Source organism: Leuresthes tenuis, unplaced genomic scaffold (genome assembly GCF_036924035.1).
Source record: "Leuresthes tenuis unplaced genomic scaffold, fLeuTen1.0.hap1 SCAF_10, whole genome shotgun sequence".
Classification (NCBI taxonomy): domain Eukaryota; kingdom Metazoa; phylum Chordata; class Actinopteri; order Atheriniformes; family Atherinopsidae; genus Leuresthes; species Leuresthes tenuis.
Window position 1 is genome coordinate 15,968,933 of NW_027325364.1, and position 16,190 is coordinate 15,985,122.

General features: G+C 41.3%; 2 protein-coding genes across 5 annotated transcripts; one reads left to right on the forward strand and one right to left on the reverse strand.

The window, feature by feature from the left end:
- Nucleotides 1-969: 969 nt before the first annotated feature.
- fkbp14 (FKBP prolyl isomerase 14) lies at nt 970-2,547 on the reverse strand. Its single transcript, XM_072393298.1, has 4 exons — nt 2,227-2,547; nt 1,801-1,952; nt 1,579-1,706; nt 970-1,484 (listed from the first exon to the last, which is right to left on the reverse strand). Exons 1-4 carry the CDS (start codon nt 2,433-2,435, stop codon nt 1,326-1,328), a joined length of 648 nt encoding a protein of 215 aa, XP_072249399.1. The 5' UTR covers nt 2,436-2,547; the 3' UTR covers nt 970-1,325.
- A 246-nt stretch (nt 2,548-2,793) lies between these two features.
- plekha8 (pleckstrin homology domain containing, family A (phosphoinositide binding specific) member 8) lies at nt 2,794-11,350 on the forward strand. Of its 4 annotated transcripts, none has more exons than XM_072394429.1 (13): nt 2,794-2,958; nt 3,386-3,502; nt 3,600-3,755; nt 4,068-4,192; nt 4,460-4,618; nt 4,736-4,779; nt 5,269-5,387; nt 5,891-6,230; nt 7,017-7,102; nt 8,635-8,693; nt 8,995-9,196; nt 9,281-9,342; nt 9,427-11,350. In XM_072394429.1, the coding sequence occupies exons 1-13, from the start codon at nt 2,919-2,921 to the stop codon at nt 9,622-9,624; spliced, it is 1,707 nt and encodes a 568-aa protein (XP_072250530.1). In that variant the 5' UTR covers nt 2,794-2,918; the 3' UTR covers nt 9,625-11,350. The 4 variants fall into 4 exon arrangements, with proteins under 4 accessions (XP_072250530.1, XP_072250529.1, XP_072250532.1 ...); XM_072394428.1 differs by having other exon boundaries at nt 8,995-9,192; nt 9,277-9,342; XM_072394431.1 differs by having other exon boundaries at nt 4,739-4,779.
- Nucleotides 11,351-16,190: the final 4,840 nt, after the last annotated feature.

Below are 16,190 nucleotides of genomic sequence, written 5' to 3' on the forward strand. Positions count from 1 at the left end.
ACTTCCAGAGTCAGTTTAGCACTGGACTTTTTTAACGCTCACCTAAAAGCTTACAATGCTCAAAATGATATAGACAAAACAAAAGAGGAGATTACGAATAGTGCTGATAGCATTTCCATTTTTCACAGACTTCTTTGAAGTTTTAAAACACGGTGCTTATTGTTGCTGCTTCGTGGCTGATTCCATCCTAGCATTAGTAGTTGAGCCATAAACCACAATTACACTACACGTTTAAAAGCCTGTGACTGGCAATGTTTTTGCAGCCTTGCAATTTTCCTTTTGAATAAGTGTTTGCTTATCCTAAGATCAGGAACAATTCTGTGAGCCAGTTTAGTACTAAATGAACCCACTCGTATCCCATTGCTGAATGTACACTGTGGATTATCATGCCTTCTGACATACAAAACAAGTTGCTGCATTTTGTCAGATGAAGATCCACTCCAACCTTACTGTTGATTTTTTTTCAACTTATGTGAAAATCTCATAAGGTGTGTTTCCTATTTATGAAGTTCAAGGTCGCATTTTATATTTGAATCCTGAATAAAATGGATTCTCATGGTTTTCACACTGTTAAATCCACATTCTGGATACCACTACAGGGATATTACAGTGACAGATAAATAAATCTAAATGTGAAATAACGTGCCGAATATTAACATGCATACCAGTAATTACACTTGACCAACCCCTTACTATGCCGGGTTAACACACACTACTGCAACTACTTCTGATAACAAGTAATTCTGTGTGTGACCATATTCCCATTTTGAAAAATAGGTCAGTCAAATACTGAGGGGTGGCACTGGTTGAGCATGTCTGCAGTTTAAAAGGATTTAAGAGATGAAAGGGTAGAACAAATGTTAAGGACAAGAGTGCCATCTAGTGACTGATGGAGACGCAAAGAACCAGTTTGAATGAGGCTGACTGCAAACACAAAGATCAGTAGTAGGGATATTAAATGTAGAATGATTAAAGATTAACACACAATGTTGTTTATTTCCAAAATATCTGTGTCATTAACTTAAACAAAGAATCCAGAACTGGGACCTAATCTGTAGAGACAATATCAGTGCATGTGGGATGGAAATATAAATACGTTATGGATGCAATTTTAAATAGAAAGATTTTTTAAAAAGTACAAAATCATCCAAAGGTATTCACGTTCAGCCAAAGGTAAGACAGCACTGTTTACGTGTACTGTTTAAAAAACAAGATGCTGAAAGAGGTTTCTGTAAAACAGCAATTTCTTCCGTCTTGTCACTTATTTCCAAAAGAAAATGTTTTAAAAAAGAAATCACTTAAAAAAATTGATACAAGTCAGCCATTTAGAGCTCGTCGTGCTGGTAAGTGAATTCTCGGGTAGATATGAAACCATCCTTATCTTCATCCTCATTTTTGAAGATGTCATCCACCATCACTTCATGATGTGTGTCATTAGGAGAGTAGCCATGTTTCTCAAACTCCTTCTTCAAGTACGCTTTCACCTGAGAAGAGAACAGAAATAAATATGACACTGTTTCAATTCGTGTTGCATCCTCTTAAAACAGAAAGGGCAATCGAAAAAGAAAACTTTCACACCTCTTGTCGGGACAGCTTCCAGTCATCATTGAGATCCATGACCCGGAAAGTGTCGTGTGACCTGGGACCATTTTGGATCTCCATGAGCTCAATGTCAAAAATGAGGGTGCTGCTAGGCGGGATCTTTCCTGTAAACAAAACAAAACAAAACATGTCCATGATAAAGACGTGTTAAGATGGTGGACACCTTCTCCGACATGTTTTACATATAGTCGGTGCTACCTCTTCCTTCTTTGCCATAAGCCAGTGATGGAGGGACAGTCAGCTTCCTGCGCTCTCCTGCACACATGTCCTGCAGACCTTTATCCCAACCTTTGAGCACCTCTCGGATCCCAAGAGTGAACCACACAGGATTTTTATCACCATCTTTGCGACTGCCAAGACCAAAAAACATCCATCAGTTTTAAGTCAAGAACACAGAAAAATAATATCATGAATACAGTATGAGACAACAGTGACTGGAACATGTGAAAGCATTACAGATTAATACTGATGTTTGAATGGATCGTTACACAGTTACTGGCATATTACGTACTATTATAAAATCCTGTGAATAACGGTTTGTTAGTTATTACCCTAATCAGATTCCTTTTAAAGAAGTTTAATCCGCTGTAAAGCAATGCATGCGATGCTAATGCAAACTTTTACCTGGATTGAAACATAGTGCCATTACTTTCCAGGAATCCCTCGTAATGTACAAGAAGCATATCTCCATATTTTGACTTACGGTGGCACATAAAAGGTTTGTGTATCACCTCAATTTTCACCTCGGGTTCGGGGAGTTTTCTCCCATTGACAAAAACAAACATTGAGGATATCATCAAACACAGACCAAAAACTATCATTTTCATATGCATAGCTAACTCTCTCGTTTGATATAAAAATAGATTATTTTAATACTTCCATGAGTTACAGAGTCTATACTAAACACTTAACGTGAATCCCATACGTGGCAGCCAAACTTCTGCATCGAATATGCGTCCACTGTTCGGGTTTCTGCCCTCCTCCCGCTACAATTGGACACATTTATCAAAAAGTCCCAACCTTTATTTATTATCTCCATTTCTATTGGTTCCTTTGCCTGTCAACCACTACAATCCACACCCTAAATACCTAAACCCTTCTGACGTAAGCAGGATGAACCTCGGTTGCTTCTCTAATGATTGGTTGGAGCCCTATTCACGGAAAAAGTTTACGCACTTTTATCTACGTAGTGCAAATGAAGGACTTGTCGCTTACTCCGCAATTCACATTCCGGGCCCGATGGAGTCGTAGCGATCAGCTGTACAACACATCTTATAACAAACGAGTAATGAAAGGGAGAAACGCATAATTAAACAATGGAAGGCATGTTGTATAAGTGGACCAATTACATAAGTGGTAAGTTCATGCCTGAAGAGGTTCTTGTTTTCTTTCGTAGGGCTCGTTTTAAGGCGGCTAGCTAGCCTGAAAACGTCACAGCCCACTTGAATAGAGTTGGTGGTCATATTAACATGGGGGAGCTAACGTTAGCAACTGTCAGCTTTCAACTGCCCGACTTTATGTACCACTTTAGAATATCACAATTGTTTATACCTTACTAAGTGAGCCGTTTAACGAATACGAATAAGGCTTTAACGTAAGTACTAGCCCTTTTAGCTCGTTTCCACCATCTGTCCTTGTAATCTGACTTAACTGATTAGTTGGGTGCTAACATACCGTAAATATGGGTTAACTCTCTCAAAGTTTATATAGCTGGATGACATTTCGTCATGTTAATTTTTTTCAGAACAACAATGCTAAATCATTGATCTCTTATTTTTCTCAGGTTGGCAGCCTCGCTGGTTTGTGCTTGATGGAGGAACTTTATCTTACTATGACTCTCAAGAAGATGCCTGGAAAGGCTGCAAGGGCAGCATTAAAATTTCAGTGTGTGAAATCCAAGGTCGGCACACCTCCCTTTGCCTTGTTCGCTGCTTAACTTTAGTGTTTTGGGATGTATTACTGATAATTCTGCCTTCTTGCTTGGGTCTGTGTTGTAGTTCACTCATCTGACTCTACACGAGTTGACCTGACCATACCAGGAGAGCAGTACTTTTACCTCAGAGCCATTAATGCAGCAGAGAGGCAGAAATGGCTGGTGGCACTGGGAACAGCCAAAGCTTGCCTTACAGACAACCGAACCAAGAGAGAAAAGGGTATGTGGATGTTATAGCAAACATTTGCATATCTTCGATGGGTTTTTACCACAAATTTAAGAATAAACGGTTTTGTGCGGCTCACACATGTGAAAAGTTTTCCTTTGTTCTGAAGAGAAAAGATACCGTGTTGTCTGAAATAAAAGTGTGTGTCAGTTATTAAAGTGTGAGACCCAAATGTGTCACAGATAGTGAGCTCACAAAATTGCTTGAATTGTTGACCCCTTATATACGTTGCCTGAGCCTTTCAGAACCACCGGGGGAAACTTTTTCAAACTTGATCTCATTCGCTTTTTGTGCACATTGTAACAGAGCTCCAGGAAAACACAGAGGCGCTGAAAACCAAGATGTCGGAGCTCAGATTGTACTGTGACCTTCTTCTCCAGCAAGTAAACAAGATCAAGGAGAACGATGAGCTAGGAGAAACATCAGCAGAGGTAAAGTTGAGGTCGGGATGAGCCTGTGAAATAAGAGAAGCTGCAGGCAGTGTGAAACGGCAATATAAAGTAGCCCACTTGCAATTAGCTAAACTTTTAATACCTGTGTGCAGATATAATTATAATTTTTAACTCTTGGTCACGTGACTTGATCGCATTTTGTTAGCATCCTGTTTTTAAAAAAAATAAGGAAAAAAATACATACATGTGTGACATTTAGCTGTGTTGGGATGCATCTCAGCTGTGCTGATGGGTTTGTCATTTCAGACTGGCATAGACACTGGAAACATGGTGAAGACAACATGCTCTACTTTCCTTAAGACTCTGGAGGAATGCATGCAGATAGCGAATCGTACTTTCAGTACTGACATGGCAACACACAGTCCACCAGGAACTCCTCCAGTAGCAGCCATCAAACCCCAGAAGGTATTTCTTACGCCGCCTCTTTGGCTGACCAGCGTAACGGGGGGGGGGGCTGGCGGAATCGGTCTGCCGTTGTTTTTTCGATGATTAAAGTGTATCAACGCAATGTTGTTTTCCCAGCAGATTAAACCCATCAACCATTTACACCAGAGCCCTGGAGAAAAGTAGGTTGTTGTTTTTCTTTTCATTATCATGTAGTTATGTTGTCTGTCAAATAGATGTTCGAGGTATCCCATTTCATGTTTTCTGTTGATTCTTTTTGCTATTTGTAAAGGACAATTTTTTTGTTTATTGGGTTTTTTTTCTAGTTGACGAGGTATTGTTTCCAAAAGGTTGTGGACTCGTGTTATTTAGAGGATCTTCAGCTGCAGCTTCCAGGCCAGTGGAGATCCCCTAAAGTTCAGCGTTGAGATGATATAGATGCTATTCGATTGCATTGTCTTTTATCCTCAAGCAGGTTTTTTTTTTAGTGGCTATCATTTCTGATTTCAACACATTAGTTGTGTCGTTTGTTGTTATGTCCACACTAGAACTCCCATCGCACGAGCACTATCACTATCACTATCGCACAAAAGCGAGCAGCCACAGTCAGAAATGAGATGTGTCCAGAAGAATTTTACTCTTGACTCTTTGTCCTAATGATTTACTCCTAGGATGAGAGATTTGGCCGAAACCTCTGGGGAAGCAATTGCACAAGACAACCAGAGCCCTGACTCGGGAGCAGAGGGATCAGATGAACCAGACAGACCAGAACTGCATCCTTCTCTGTCAGGTAAATCAGGTTGCCCAGCCAGTCACTTGATGCCCTGCAGGGTTTACTGGATTTGGATCCCGCAGAGGTAAAACCACAGAGCCCACAAGGAGCCTGGTTGTTGTTGTTGTGTGTGGATCATTTGAACAGAAGTGGACAGGTTCTGTTAAGAGTCTGTTAGGATGTATTGTTTAAATGATCCATGATGCACATTCTGTAAATATAAAGATTATGGTTAAGTATTGTTAAAGATATACAGATACCTGATGGGCATCATGTTACATTAGAACATCATTTGTGGTGGATTCTCATTGAATTTTGAGTCTTTTCCATGTGGCCCAAAACCTCAAAATCTGAACAAAGACGAGTTCAAGGAAAACATAACACTTCTGAACACACTCTGAAACAGCTTAACAGCCTGTTAAAAACTGTTTCTTTTCAGTTCTTTTTGTCTGGTTACATCCATCGCTCATGTCTACTGTTTTTTTTTGTTTGTTTGTTTGTTTTCCTTAAACATCACACAGGCGTTGACTCGTCCATCAGCTCAGTTGACGAGGAGCGAGTCAATCCTGCTCCACACACCGACCCGAACGCCTCCGAGATCGAGCACGGCCACCAGCCAGCAGAGGGAGATGAAGGGAATGCAGCTGCTGATCAAAGGGATACAGACCAAGAGCTGAAGCACAAAGAGGACCAGAGTCAAGAGCACGACAACAACGACAGCGAGGAGAATGCTGTCCAGCACCAACAGGATGCTGATTTAGACCAAGAGGAGGCTCCAGAAGAGGTTGAGACTCCCGGAGAATTAACCGAGTCAGAGGACAAAGAGCAGGTGGAAACTTTCTTCAGCACAATGAGTCACAGGTATGAAAATGCCACTCAGGAAGGTCACATCTCTTAGGGTACAACGGGAACTGTCTGTGACACTTCAGTTTAGCAGTATTGGAATAAACCAGTTTAAGCTGTACGTAGTAGTTTTGTCATTGAGCCACTGCACTCGTGCTCCATCTTTAAACCGCACAGTGGCTAAGTTTGCTGGCATATCTGTTCTGCACTGTTGCACACGGCATATTTGAGTATATTTCAAGATGCAATGATAAAGTGTTTTATTAGTGTTTTCTCTCTTGATCACATGACACAGAGAGGCGCTCATCTGATGTTTGGGTTTGTAAAGCTTTTTTGTTAACAGTTCTCTCTGTAATTCCAACGTATTCTGTTGTCTTTATGACACTGAAGAGTATTATTAGTGTGTGCATTGTGATTTCTGTCACTATCAACTCTGAGGTAAACGTTATAACGAAGAAAAAAAAACAACAACCATATTTTCCCAACAGTATTCAGCTTTGAGTGGCTCTTGTAAAAAAAAAAAAAGAAAAAAAGAATGATGAAACCGTGATGGAAAGAAGAGAAAAGAAAGGAGAGAAGAAAAAAAAAAAGGAACTCTGTTAAGGTGTAGCCAAAGTAGCTGAAAAGTCTCAGGTATCGTCAGGCCTTGAACTGCATGATGTTTTGTGTGATTCATATTCCTGACTTTGCTTTGACATTTGTACCCCTTTTTTCTTTTTCTGTTTGATTTGGTCAAATAAAAATTGAAGCGGGTTACTTACCTCTAACTTATTCTCCTGTCTGAATCTGTTCTACTTTTTTTAGATTTAGTGATATAAGACTGGATGGCGACAATGGTATCCCTACACAAGAGTTTTTGGATTCATGCTATGCAATAGTACCTGTATTAGGTAGGCCGGTTCATTTCCGTCTCTCCTCATCTTAATATGCCTCCCTTTTCCTACCTGTCTTGATGTCCATTTGCCTCTTTGGTTATTTCGGTCTTTGTAACTTTGACTTTGAGGAAGCTTCTTTCCTCCTTTATTTATTTTTTTATGACCTGTCATTTGTGCATGCCCTTTCATTCATATTGTTTGTGATTAATGAGGTGGCAGCTTTCCGTCTCGGTTTCCACATCACCCTTTTCTGTCATGCCCTGTATTATTTCCTACTGCACTTGTATGTCTGACATTGGCTTTATTTGTTCTTTGTAGCTTAACAACCTATCATATGTCAAAGTTTATCATACCGGTCGGCTCGTGCACATAGTTGTGGTTGTGTGTTGGGTTTTTTTTAGGTTTTTTTTTTATCTTTGTGCAGTACGCTGAGTCGCGTACTGCACAAAGATAAAAGTAGTCGCTCATAGTCAACATGACGGTGTGAAGAATCCCTTTTTAGAGCATCATCAGACTTGAAGCCAGTGTTCGGGGAGAGAATCTGTGTTGTTGGTAATCTCCTCTCATGCAAATGGGTTTAATTGGCACACACAGATGGACACGGACATGCACGGTGATATCGGTGTGTCTCAAATGAACAAACACTCGTGGTTGAAATTCTTATACACGTCCCTTTTAGAATAGCACACCCAGTCGCGATTAAAGCATTTGCCAAACGAGAGAGCCAGTAAAAGCAAGCTTGTGCGTTTGGCAACATGCAAGAAAACGTTCCACCTTAAAAGCTGCTGCTCGCGGCTGCTTGACTTTGAGCAATGCAGGGGAATTATTTTCTTTCTCTGCTCTATGTATCAACAAATAATGAAACGGCAGTTGGAACAGTTTCAAACACGCAGTGAAACTTTATGAGCAACAGGCTCATGCCCAAGACTTTCGCACCGATGCTTAACTATTGAGTAGACGAGATCGTCGTCATGCGTTCCCAGTTTGCCGAATGTCTGTTTTACAATTTCAGATATGCTGCTTGTTTTCAGTTACCGTATGTTTCTCGTAGATTTGATCAGCATGCTGTGCTTGATTCATTCTAAAAAGACTTGGATGTTGAACATCGCTCTACTAGATAATACTCCTTTGACTTATAACCAGACACTCATACAGTAAGGACATAACGGTCGAGATAAAACTGTGGCACAAACAAAATAGACCCCGGGACGTGACCTTTGACAGAAGAAAGCCGTCTCGCATTATTTCAGTGTAAAAGTTTGCAGCCCTAATTGATGACAACTTTGATGTTGACACGGAGTGATTCGGCATCGTTATGCGTCTCCGATTTTTAATGCAGACATTAAAAAAAGTAGATGATGTAGTGTGCAATAGGAGGAAAAAATTACTTTGACACGATGCCTTTATTGTTGAAAATAAGAAAGCTATTTTGTTTAATCGCATTGTCAAATCAAGATATCGTATATATACGTTCTCAAAAATGATGCAAAAGTGAAATCTTTCTTTGAAAGGCGGCAGCAAAGTGATGCTAGATTCTCTCTTCTCAGACAAACTGGGGTCCACAGTTTTTGCACCAGTTAAAATGGATTTTGTTGGAAATATTAAGGTGAGTTCTCAGCAACTAACGAATGTAATGATCATCCATTCTGACGTTCTCATTTTAAACAAATCTGATCGACAGTGAAGCAGAATGACATTTGTTGTGATCACCATTCTGGTTTGTCTTTGAAATCAGGCACTTTTTTTTTCTTTTGAATATCTGCTCTACCAGTAAGGATAAATGATGTCATTAAAAGTATTATTCGTTCACTGTTAGTTTTTCAAAAAAAAAAAACCACAAGACTTACGGGCAGGATAGATCAAACTTCTGTCCCGGACTGCATCGGCCGGTTTTCTTCTGCTTGCAGAAAATTCACCAAAAGCAGATGTCAGACCCCGACAGCTTCCCCACGCTACAGTCCATAGTTCTGCATGAAGTGCAGACAGATGTCGCCCAGGTGCGCAACTCGGCGACCGAGGCTCTCCTGTGGCTCAGACGAGGCCTGAAGTTCCTCAAGGAGTTTCTGTCAGGGGTCAACGCCGGGGAACAAGACATCCAGGGAGCACTGAGTGCGTCTGATTCTGTTGTTCCCATCCAAACAGATGCGGGCTCTGTGTCAGGCTTTGTCACACTCTTTGTATTGTCTCACCTAGATAATGCCTATGGAAAGACTCTCAGGCAGTACCACGGATGGGTTGTACGAGGTGTATTTGCTGTAGGTATTTCTTCCTCTTACTTCTCTCCTCTGACTGGCATCTGGCCGTTTAAGCGTGACCGTTGGGTGTTTTATTTTCCACAGCTGGCACTGCGAGCTGCCCCGTCTTATCAAAGCTTTACCGCTGCCTTGGTGTCAACGGAAGGTGACGAGCTGAGGAGCGACTTTATCGACGGCATGCACAAGGACCTGGGGGTGTACCTGCCTGCCATGGAGAAGCAGCTGGCCATCCTCGATGCGCTGTATGAAGAATACAACCTGGAGTCCGACGAGGTGGTTTGATACTCGGAAACAAGAGATGATGAGAGCTGGAGGAAGGCAAGAGCCTGTCCGAAAGCGTAGAGTCGTGGCTAACCGCTAAAAGGAAGGTGCCAGATGCGTAGGGAGCATCTTATGGTATGTAGGAAACAGTGTCACGGCAATGTGAAGTGTTTCAGTGGTTTTTAAACTCTACAGCTGCAGGGGGGTCTCCATTTTAAAGGTATTAAAGTTTGGACTTAAGAGGGCAAGAAGGAACAATTACAGCACTATGCTTTGAGGAAATGTGAATTCCAGGTTCCTTTCTAAAGACCAGTGACCACGAAAGGCTTTTAAACCCTATTATGCAGATTCCAACCATAATTATTCATTATAGCATTTGTGTTCTGGTTAACCTTTTGTTGTTATGGCTTGTTTAAATAAAAAAAAAAAATTTTTTTTACTCTTACGCTACATGTTTCAAGGTGTATAACTAGATCGTATTTAGTTGCAGTAACTTCCCTGGAAGTCAGCTTGTTATTCCCTTTGACCTGATAAGAAGGCCAAGAATTCTTTAATTAGTATTGTCCTATTTCCTTGGTCTTTATGAAACAGGGTGATATGTTGAACTAGCACAAAGCACTCTTACTGAAAACATTCCCCCGTACATGTACTGAATATGTGACAGTAGCATAGTAGGCTAACTTTATCGCAGTATGTTAGCTTTTTTTTCTTCCCACCCTGTCTTTTAGACTTTAGTGTATTGTACGGTCGGTATATATGAGTATTCTTCCCCTGCAAATTTAAGCTGTGAAATCAGCTGTGAGGACGTATTGTTTCCGTTTAACGCTGCCGTTGCTCTGGAGTGTTTCCACGGGACCAACGAGGAGTTGTGATGCGACTGGATTTAAAAACCTGCGCTGCCTACAGTGACGCCACACAAGAATGAAATGTTCAGTTGGTGACGACTGCTGTTTTTTGTGGATGTGTTCTGCACAAACCTATGCATCGAATGCATTTTCAGTGTCTATTTATCGTGTCTTAAATTATGAAGTTCACATTAACGACATGTAGATCATTACACCTTCTGTGCGACTGTTTGGACATTTGTGTCCACAGGGCATGTTTATTGAGAGCATGTTTTATTTATGAAATAACAGAGGTGCCAGCGGGAACTCAGCATAAGCTAAGAGCTTGAATTTAACCAAGCAAGTGAATAATCCTGAAGGTGATGGATTGTGGAATATAAAGTGTGCTGCCTTCTTTTTATGTAGAATGACCAGTAACTTCCAGCTCAGATCTGCTTTGTATATCTCAAATTTTCTTTTTTTCGCCATCTCACCCCGTGACCTCTCCATGTAAACGAGTGTCGCGAGCAGGCACACTCGATCCTTTTTGGTGTAGATTCAGCCATGAGCCAGTTTAAAGTGCGAGTCCTTTCAAAGAAAGCGGGAACTTCAGGAACATCCTCACAGGGCTTTACCAGGAGTCACTGTTAGTTCCCACAAAGTTTTATAACTTTTTTTTTTGTTTTGTTTTTCCTTTTTAGCCTTTTGGAAAACCCTTGTACAATTACTAGTTGTTTGGCAGTTTGTTTACATCACAGATGTGCAATAGGCTGATTTCCATTTACAGGTGCGTTTCAATATTAATCCTGTTGTGCTGTTGTAATGTTCGTGTAATATTACAGCAAATATCGATTTTCTTTTGTATGAATGTACATAAGATGCTATTTGATTTTTACCTAATAAATATTATTACAGTGTAACTTGACCTCAGGCTCTGAGCCTTATTCGTGGGTGGAGAATGGGCGTGAATATGTGAGGAGAGATGACACGGCGACAGAAAGAGGGAGACTGACAAGCCACAGGATCACGAAGCTAGGTTTTTAGAAATCCTCCTCAAGTGAACAAACGAAAAACGACAAACCATGGTATCCCTGAGTGAAATCTGATACTTTTTCAGCCTGTCAATTTTGCCAAATGGTGTGATGAAAACAGCCAACCAGATCTATGAAAGTGCATTAGTCCTCCTACATCTGAACACGGAGCAGTCGGTCAGAAGTTCACCTGCTGTAGTAAACCTGCTTAACGAGGTTAGTCAACTTTAACTAAATAGAACTGGTGAGTGAAGTCCATCCATCCTTCCATTTTCTATACCCGCTTAATCCAATTTTAGGGTCGCTGGGGAGGGTGGAGCCTATCGTAGCCGTCATTGGATGAGAGGCAGGGTACACCCTGGACAGTTCATCAAAGGGGCCACACAGAGACAAACAACCACACACATGCTCAGACTCGCTCCTGGGGACAATTTAGAGACACCAATTCTCTGCTAATAGCATTCATGTCAGTGGTTGCCAGTTTGAACTGTGTGGAAGTAGCATGATACGTCATTTTGTAGATGCTGTATATCTGTGGCCAATATTTTAATCTGTTTGTGTAGATGTTTTGCCTCTGTGATCAGTTAGATTGTTGATTCATCGCTTTATGCCTTTGTCGTCATTTTGCTTGACATTTTTTGGGGATCATTTTTCTGAATATGATGGGCTCCTAGTTATTTGCCCTCCTCCAGAGTCGTTAGCCATTCCCCAACACCAGCTCTACACCTCCAGGTTTTTCTGTCCTCTCTGTACCTGCTGTCAGGGTTTAGATTTCACACAATCTTCACTTCACTCCACAGAAACAAACAAACAAACAAAAAAAACTTCTGTGTGGGCAGAGCACGTCGTATGTTGTGACACGCTGTCAGAGCTTTAGAAGAAATGGCTCTAAACAGCGGTCAGCATGCTGAGATGGGAGGATGACACTGAGGGGGAGATTTGAGACGAGGAGAGAATAACTCCCTCTCTCTCTTTTGACAAGAGCCTGACCTCATGTCAAAGTCCTCCCAGGACACGAATCAACGTTGAAGATCGCGTTCTGACAAGGCTGACGGTAGACAGACCTGCACAGCATTTCAAACCAGAGCACAGAAACAAGAGGGGTCTGCATCTACATTTCCAGTTGTTCCCAAATTAAAGCAATGGAGGTAAGTGATCACATGGTGGTTCTGAACACAGGGAGATGCCAACAACGGCACAGGCTAAAACTGACAGGCAGCTGTTGATGGGCCACTCTTTGTGCCAGATATAGAGGAGCTTGATTTACTTTTTAGCATTACAGCTCCATTGTCACAATAACCGCAGTACAAAAGAAATTAAACTGTATAGACAGTTTACAGTTAACACTTTACAGTTTCAAAGAAAGAAAGAAAAAGTACCTTTCAAAAGAGATGTAGACAATAGACCTTTTACAGCAACAACTTTAAGTAATTGTTCTACATTCTCTCTATGAAAGTAGAAAGTTACACTCAAACATGACTTGTGCTAACTGAATGTCTGGTTGGGAGGAGAGGGAGATGGGTGTGGCCGCCGTCATCATCCCAGGTGTCTTTATCGGAGCTCTTTTCCCCCGGTAGCCAATCGTCTATGAGCTCTTGCAGTGTTATCCAATCAGAGCTCGGCACCTGCGCACTGCAATTAGCATATTATTAGACAAGACGCTGCAGTTGTAAGAATGACCTTATCAGTCTCTGACATCGGTGTGAAGGAATTTTGAGCCTCTCTTTTTTACAATGTTGCTTCAATTCATTGAGGTTTGCGTACATTTGTTTATGTACAGGTCTCTAAAGGTCCCACCACAGTCGTCGAGTCAGGTTGAGGTCTGGACTTTGACGGACCCATTGTAACACTGTTCTTGTCTTTTTTAACTATTCTGTTGTAAAGCGCTGTTATACTTGGGATCCTTGACCTGTTGCATGGCCCAGTTACAGAGGTATAGACAACGGATGGAGTCAGTGGTCCACCCAGTTGCTGTAAATTGTCTTTTGTTTTCTCACAACGTGGTGCCACTTTGATCTCAGATCATCTTGGATAAAGCTTTACAAGTTTGTTTGTATTATTTTTTATTTCTTTATTTCATCATGTCCTGATATGTAAAGTCTTAGAATTAAAAGAGGATGTACATTATTTTTCACCTGACTCTAAATTAGTTTTTGCATGTGCGGTAGCTTGTCCTCTGTCAGGAACACAGCACCCTGCGTCCCACTAATGCCTGCATCACCATGTCCAGTTGACTTTTATATACCTGTAGGGGTTCAAATTGGACAGCTTCCAATGAGTTCAAGTGGTGCCTTGTGCCTTTTTAGAGTAATTATGAAAGTGATCTATTTATTCTCAGAAAAGGTGTTTCAAGTTGTTAAACTTTCCTTTGAGGATTCTTATGTGAGGACAGCAAATCCCGTTTTCTAAGTCAGAAGAGTCAGGTTGGCCCCGCTGCAATGAGACATCTGAGGTACAAATCAGATTTGCCTGGTCAGAAGGCACATGACAGGATAAGTAAGCAAAGGTAAGCTTTTACTCAGGCATCTTCCCAGACAATTTGTTCTGATGTGATTTAGTGAAGGAATACAGCATACTAATAAACTTAAAAGGATGCACCCAGTCTCAAACATCTCGGTTACGTTGCTGCCTGGCTGCCCATCCACAGCCTTTATCGCCTTGTCTCATCTATAGGCACAGACTCGGCTCTGTGGGGCTTCATTATGAAAGGATGAAGAGCTGAAAACCTGTTGCCATGTCTGAGAAACAGTGACAGTTCAACAGGTGGTCTGTTTACCATTGAGTGTGTTGCAGCACTTTGAAGGAAGCTGCTGACAGCATCTTTTTTCCACCTGTATCTCTATCAATGTCTGTTGGTGTTTTGTGCCTCTTCTAATCAATCAATCACAACAGACAGGACTAAGATACTGACAAAGTCTTGCCAAATTTTAAACTTGCCTGCGTAAGACAAAGAAAGATTTAAACTCTTGTTTGCATTCTTTTTTAAAAATTGTCCACAACAACTATACAAATCTTATCAGAATAATGAAACAACATGAATATTTAGTATCTCAGTCAGTGCCTACTATTCTTCATAAAGCTTTGGAGTACAGTACATTATCACATGCATATTTCAGCATTTAGCATCAGAGCGGCACAGATCACAGACACGAAGTTCAACATAGTTTCCTCACAGTTTTTGAGCTTTGTGAGACAATTCATCACTATATGGTTTGTCATACATACGGTACTTGGCTACACTGGACAGAGCACTTCTTAAGACACCCACTATGCTGATGAATGCAGTGATAAATACAAAACAATGTTTAACACAGTGGAAGTATTTCACACCCTACAGCAGTTTTTCACAAGCATGCAGACACATTTAACAGTCTTGCTCTTTTGATTCCTTTTATAGAATAATGCTTATATAACACCTGACTTCATCTAAGTGTTGGTGAGAAAAGGTCTCCCTTGGCACTGAGACTCATACAGTAGCTTATAGAAAATGTCATCTTATACCTGACACAGTTGCTTTCAGCACACAGAAAACTACATCTACACTGTTAAGGATACTTTTGAGTTTATCTGTTGTATAAGACAGAACGATTGGATAAAGAGGTATTAGAGTAAGTACAGTAATGACCAGAAAACAGACTGGAATTTATAATTCCGCCCCCCCCCCCCCCCCCCCCCCCCCCCCTCTAGCAGCTACAGACGAGTCCAGCTGTTCCTGTGCAGTGAGATAATTAAGAGCAATAACAGTTTCAAGCCTTCACATAGTTCATTTTGGCATAGAAGCACAGGGCGGGATTTTGATTATTCAGGTCTGCACATGCACACCTATGTGTTAATGCTTTTGTCTGAGTTACTTTTGTGCCTCAGTGTGCCGTCAGAGCCATATCATTTACATCTAGAGCAACGAGGCATGTGTGGAAACGGTGCTGACTGAAGCAGCATTACCAGTTAGTTCCTGAGAAGTTTTTTGGATGTATGAATTCTTGTCCAGACTTTAAGTCACTCTCAAGTATAGTACACCAGAAGCTAATGAAGCATTTAGTCAGCATGAAATGAGGACCAGGGAGTCTTCAAGTGTGGCACCCTGCTCTACAGTAACAGTCTCACTCAGAGATTACAAGCCTGGCCACCTTTACATAAGAACGTCCTGATGTGATATTGAGAGAATACAGTACAAAAGTTGCTGTGACAATAATAAGTAAAGCTGCTGTCGTGGACTGAGCAATTCCAGCCTCGTGCAAGTGCTGTGCACCGTCATTCATTCACACAGCGGTAAAATTCCTGGGGCCATGGCTTTGGGTTTCCCGCTGCCTTCCTTTCTCAACAGTAACTGGGTAAAGGATTGATACGATTCTGTACCGGCCACTGCTTTTCTGCAACATCTCCCCACTGGCACTTAATTAAGTCTGCATTACTGTCTCACAGCTGTTGCATTTAGAGGTTGGTTCCAGTCCAGTCCAGCATGGTGAGGAGGCCAGTTGAAATGCTGCTTGTTAAGACAGTGCAGTGCAGTTGTCCCGCACATTTCCAGAGTGTGGATTTTCACCTTCACTGACTGACTGTCATTCTGGGGAGGCATGTCCGCAGAAATACAGATGAGTTGTGTGCATATTTATACATATATACATATAAATATATATGTATATATGTATGTATATATGAGTTTTGATTAGCTTTTTCCCCTCTCATTGGTTGCCTCTTTCATCAGTCCCTTGCTTGGAGTATTATTGTTCTC

Bases quoted from the DNA above. Each gene is read 5' to 3' on its own strand.
- fkbp14 (XM_072393298.1), bottom strand. From the start codon at position 2,435: ATGCATATGAAAATGATAGTTTTTGGTCTGTGTTTGATGATATCCTCA. The intron at 1,953-2,226 runs GTAAAAGTTTGC...TGGTCTTGGCAG, and splicing joins GGCACTATGTTTCAATCCAG to TCGCAAAGATGGTGATAAAA. The intron at 1,485-1,578 runs GTGTGAAAGTTT...TTCTCTTCTCAG, and splicing joins GGAAGCTGTCCCGACAAGAG to GTGAAAGCGTACTTGAAGAA.
- plekha8 (XM_072394429.1), top strand. From the start codon at position 2,919: ATGGAAGGCATGTTGTATAAGTGGACCAATTACATAAGTG. The intron at 5,388-5,890 runs GTAAATCAGGTT...AACATCACACAG, and splicing joins ACTGCATCCTTCTCTGTCAG to GCGTTGACTCGTCCATCAGC. The intron at 7,103-8,634 runs GTAGGCCGGTTC...CTCTCTTCTCAG, and splicing joins TGCAATAGTACCTGTATTAG to ACAAACTGGGGTCCACAGTT.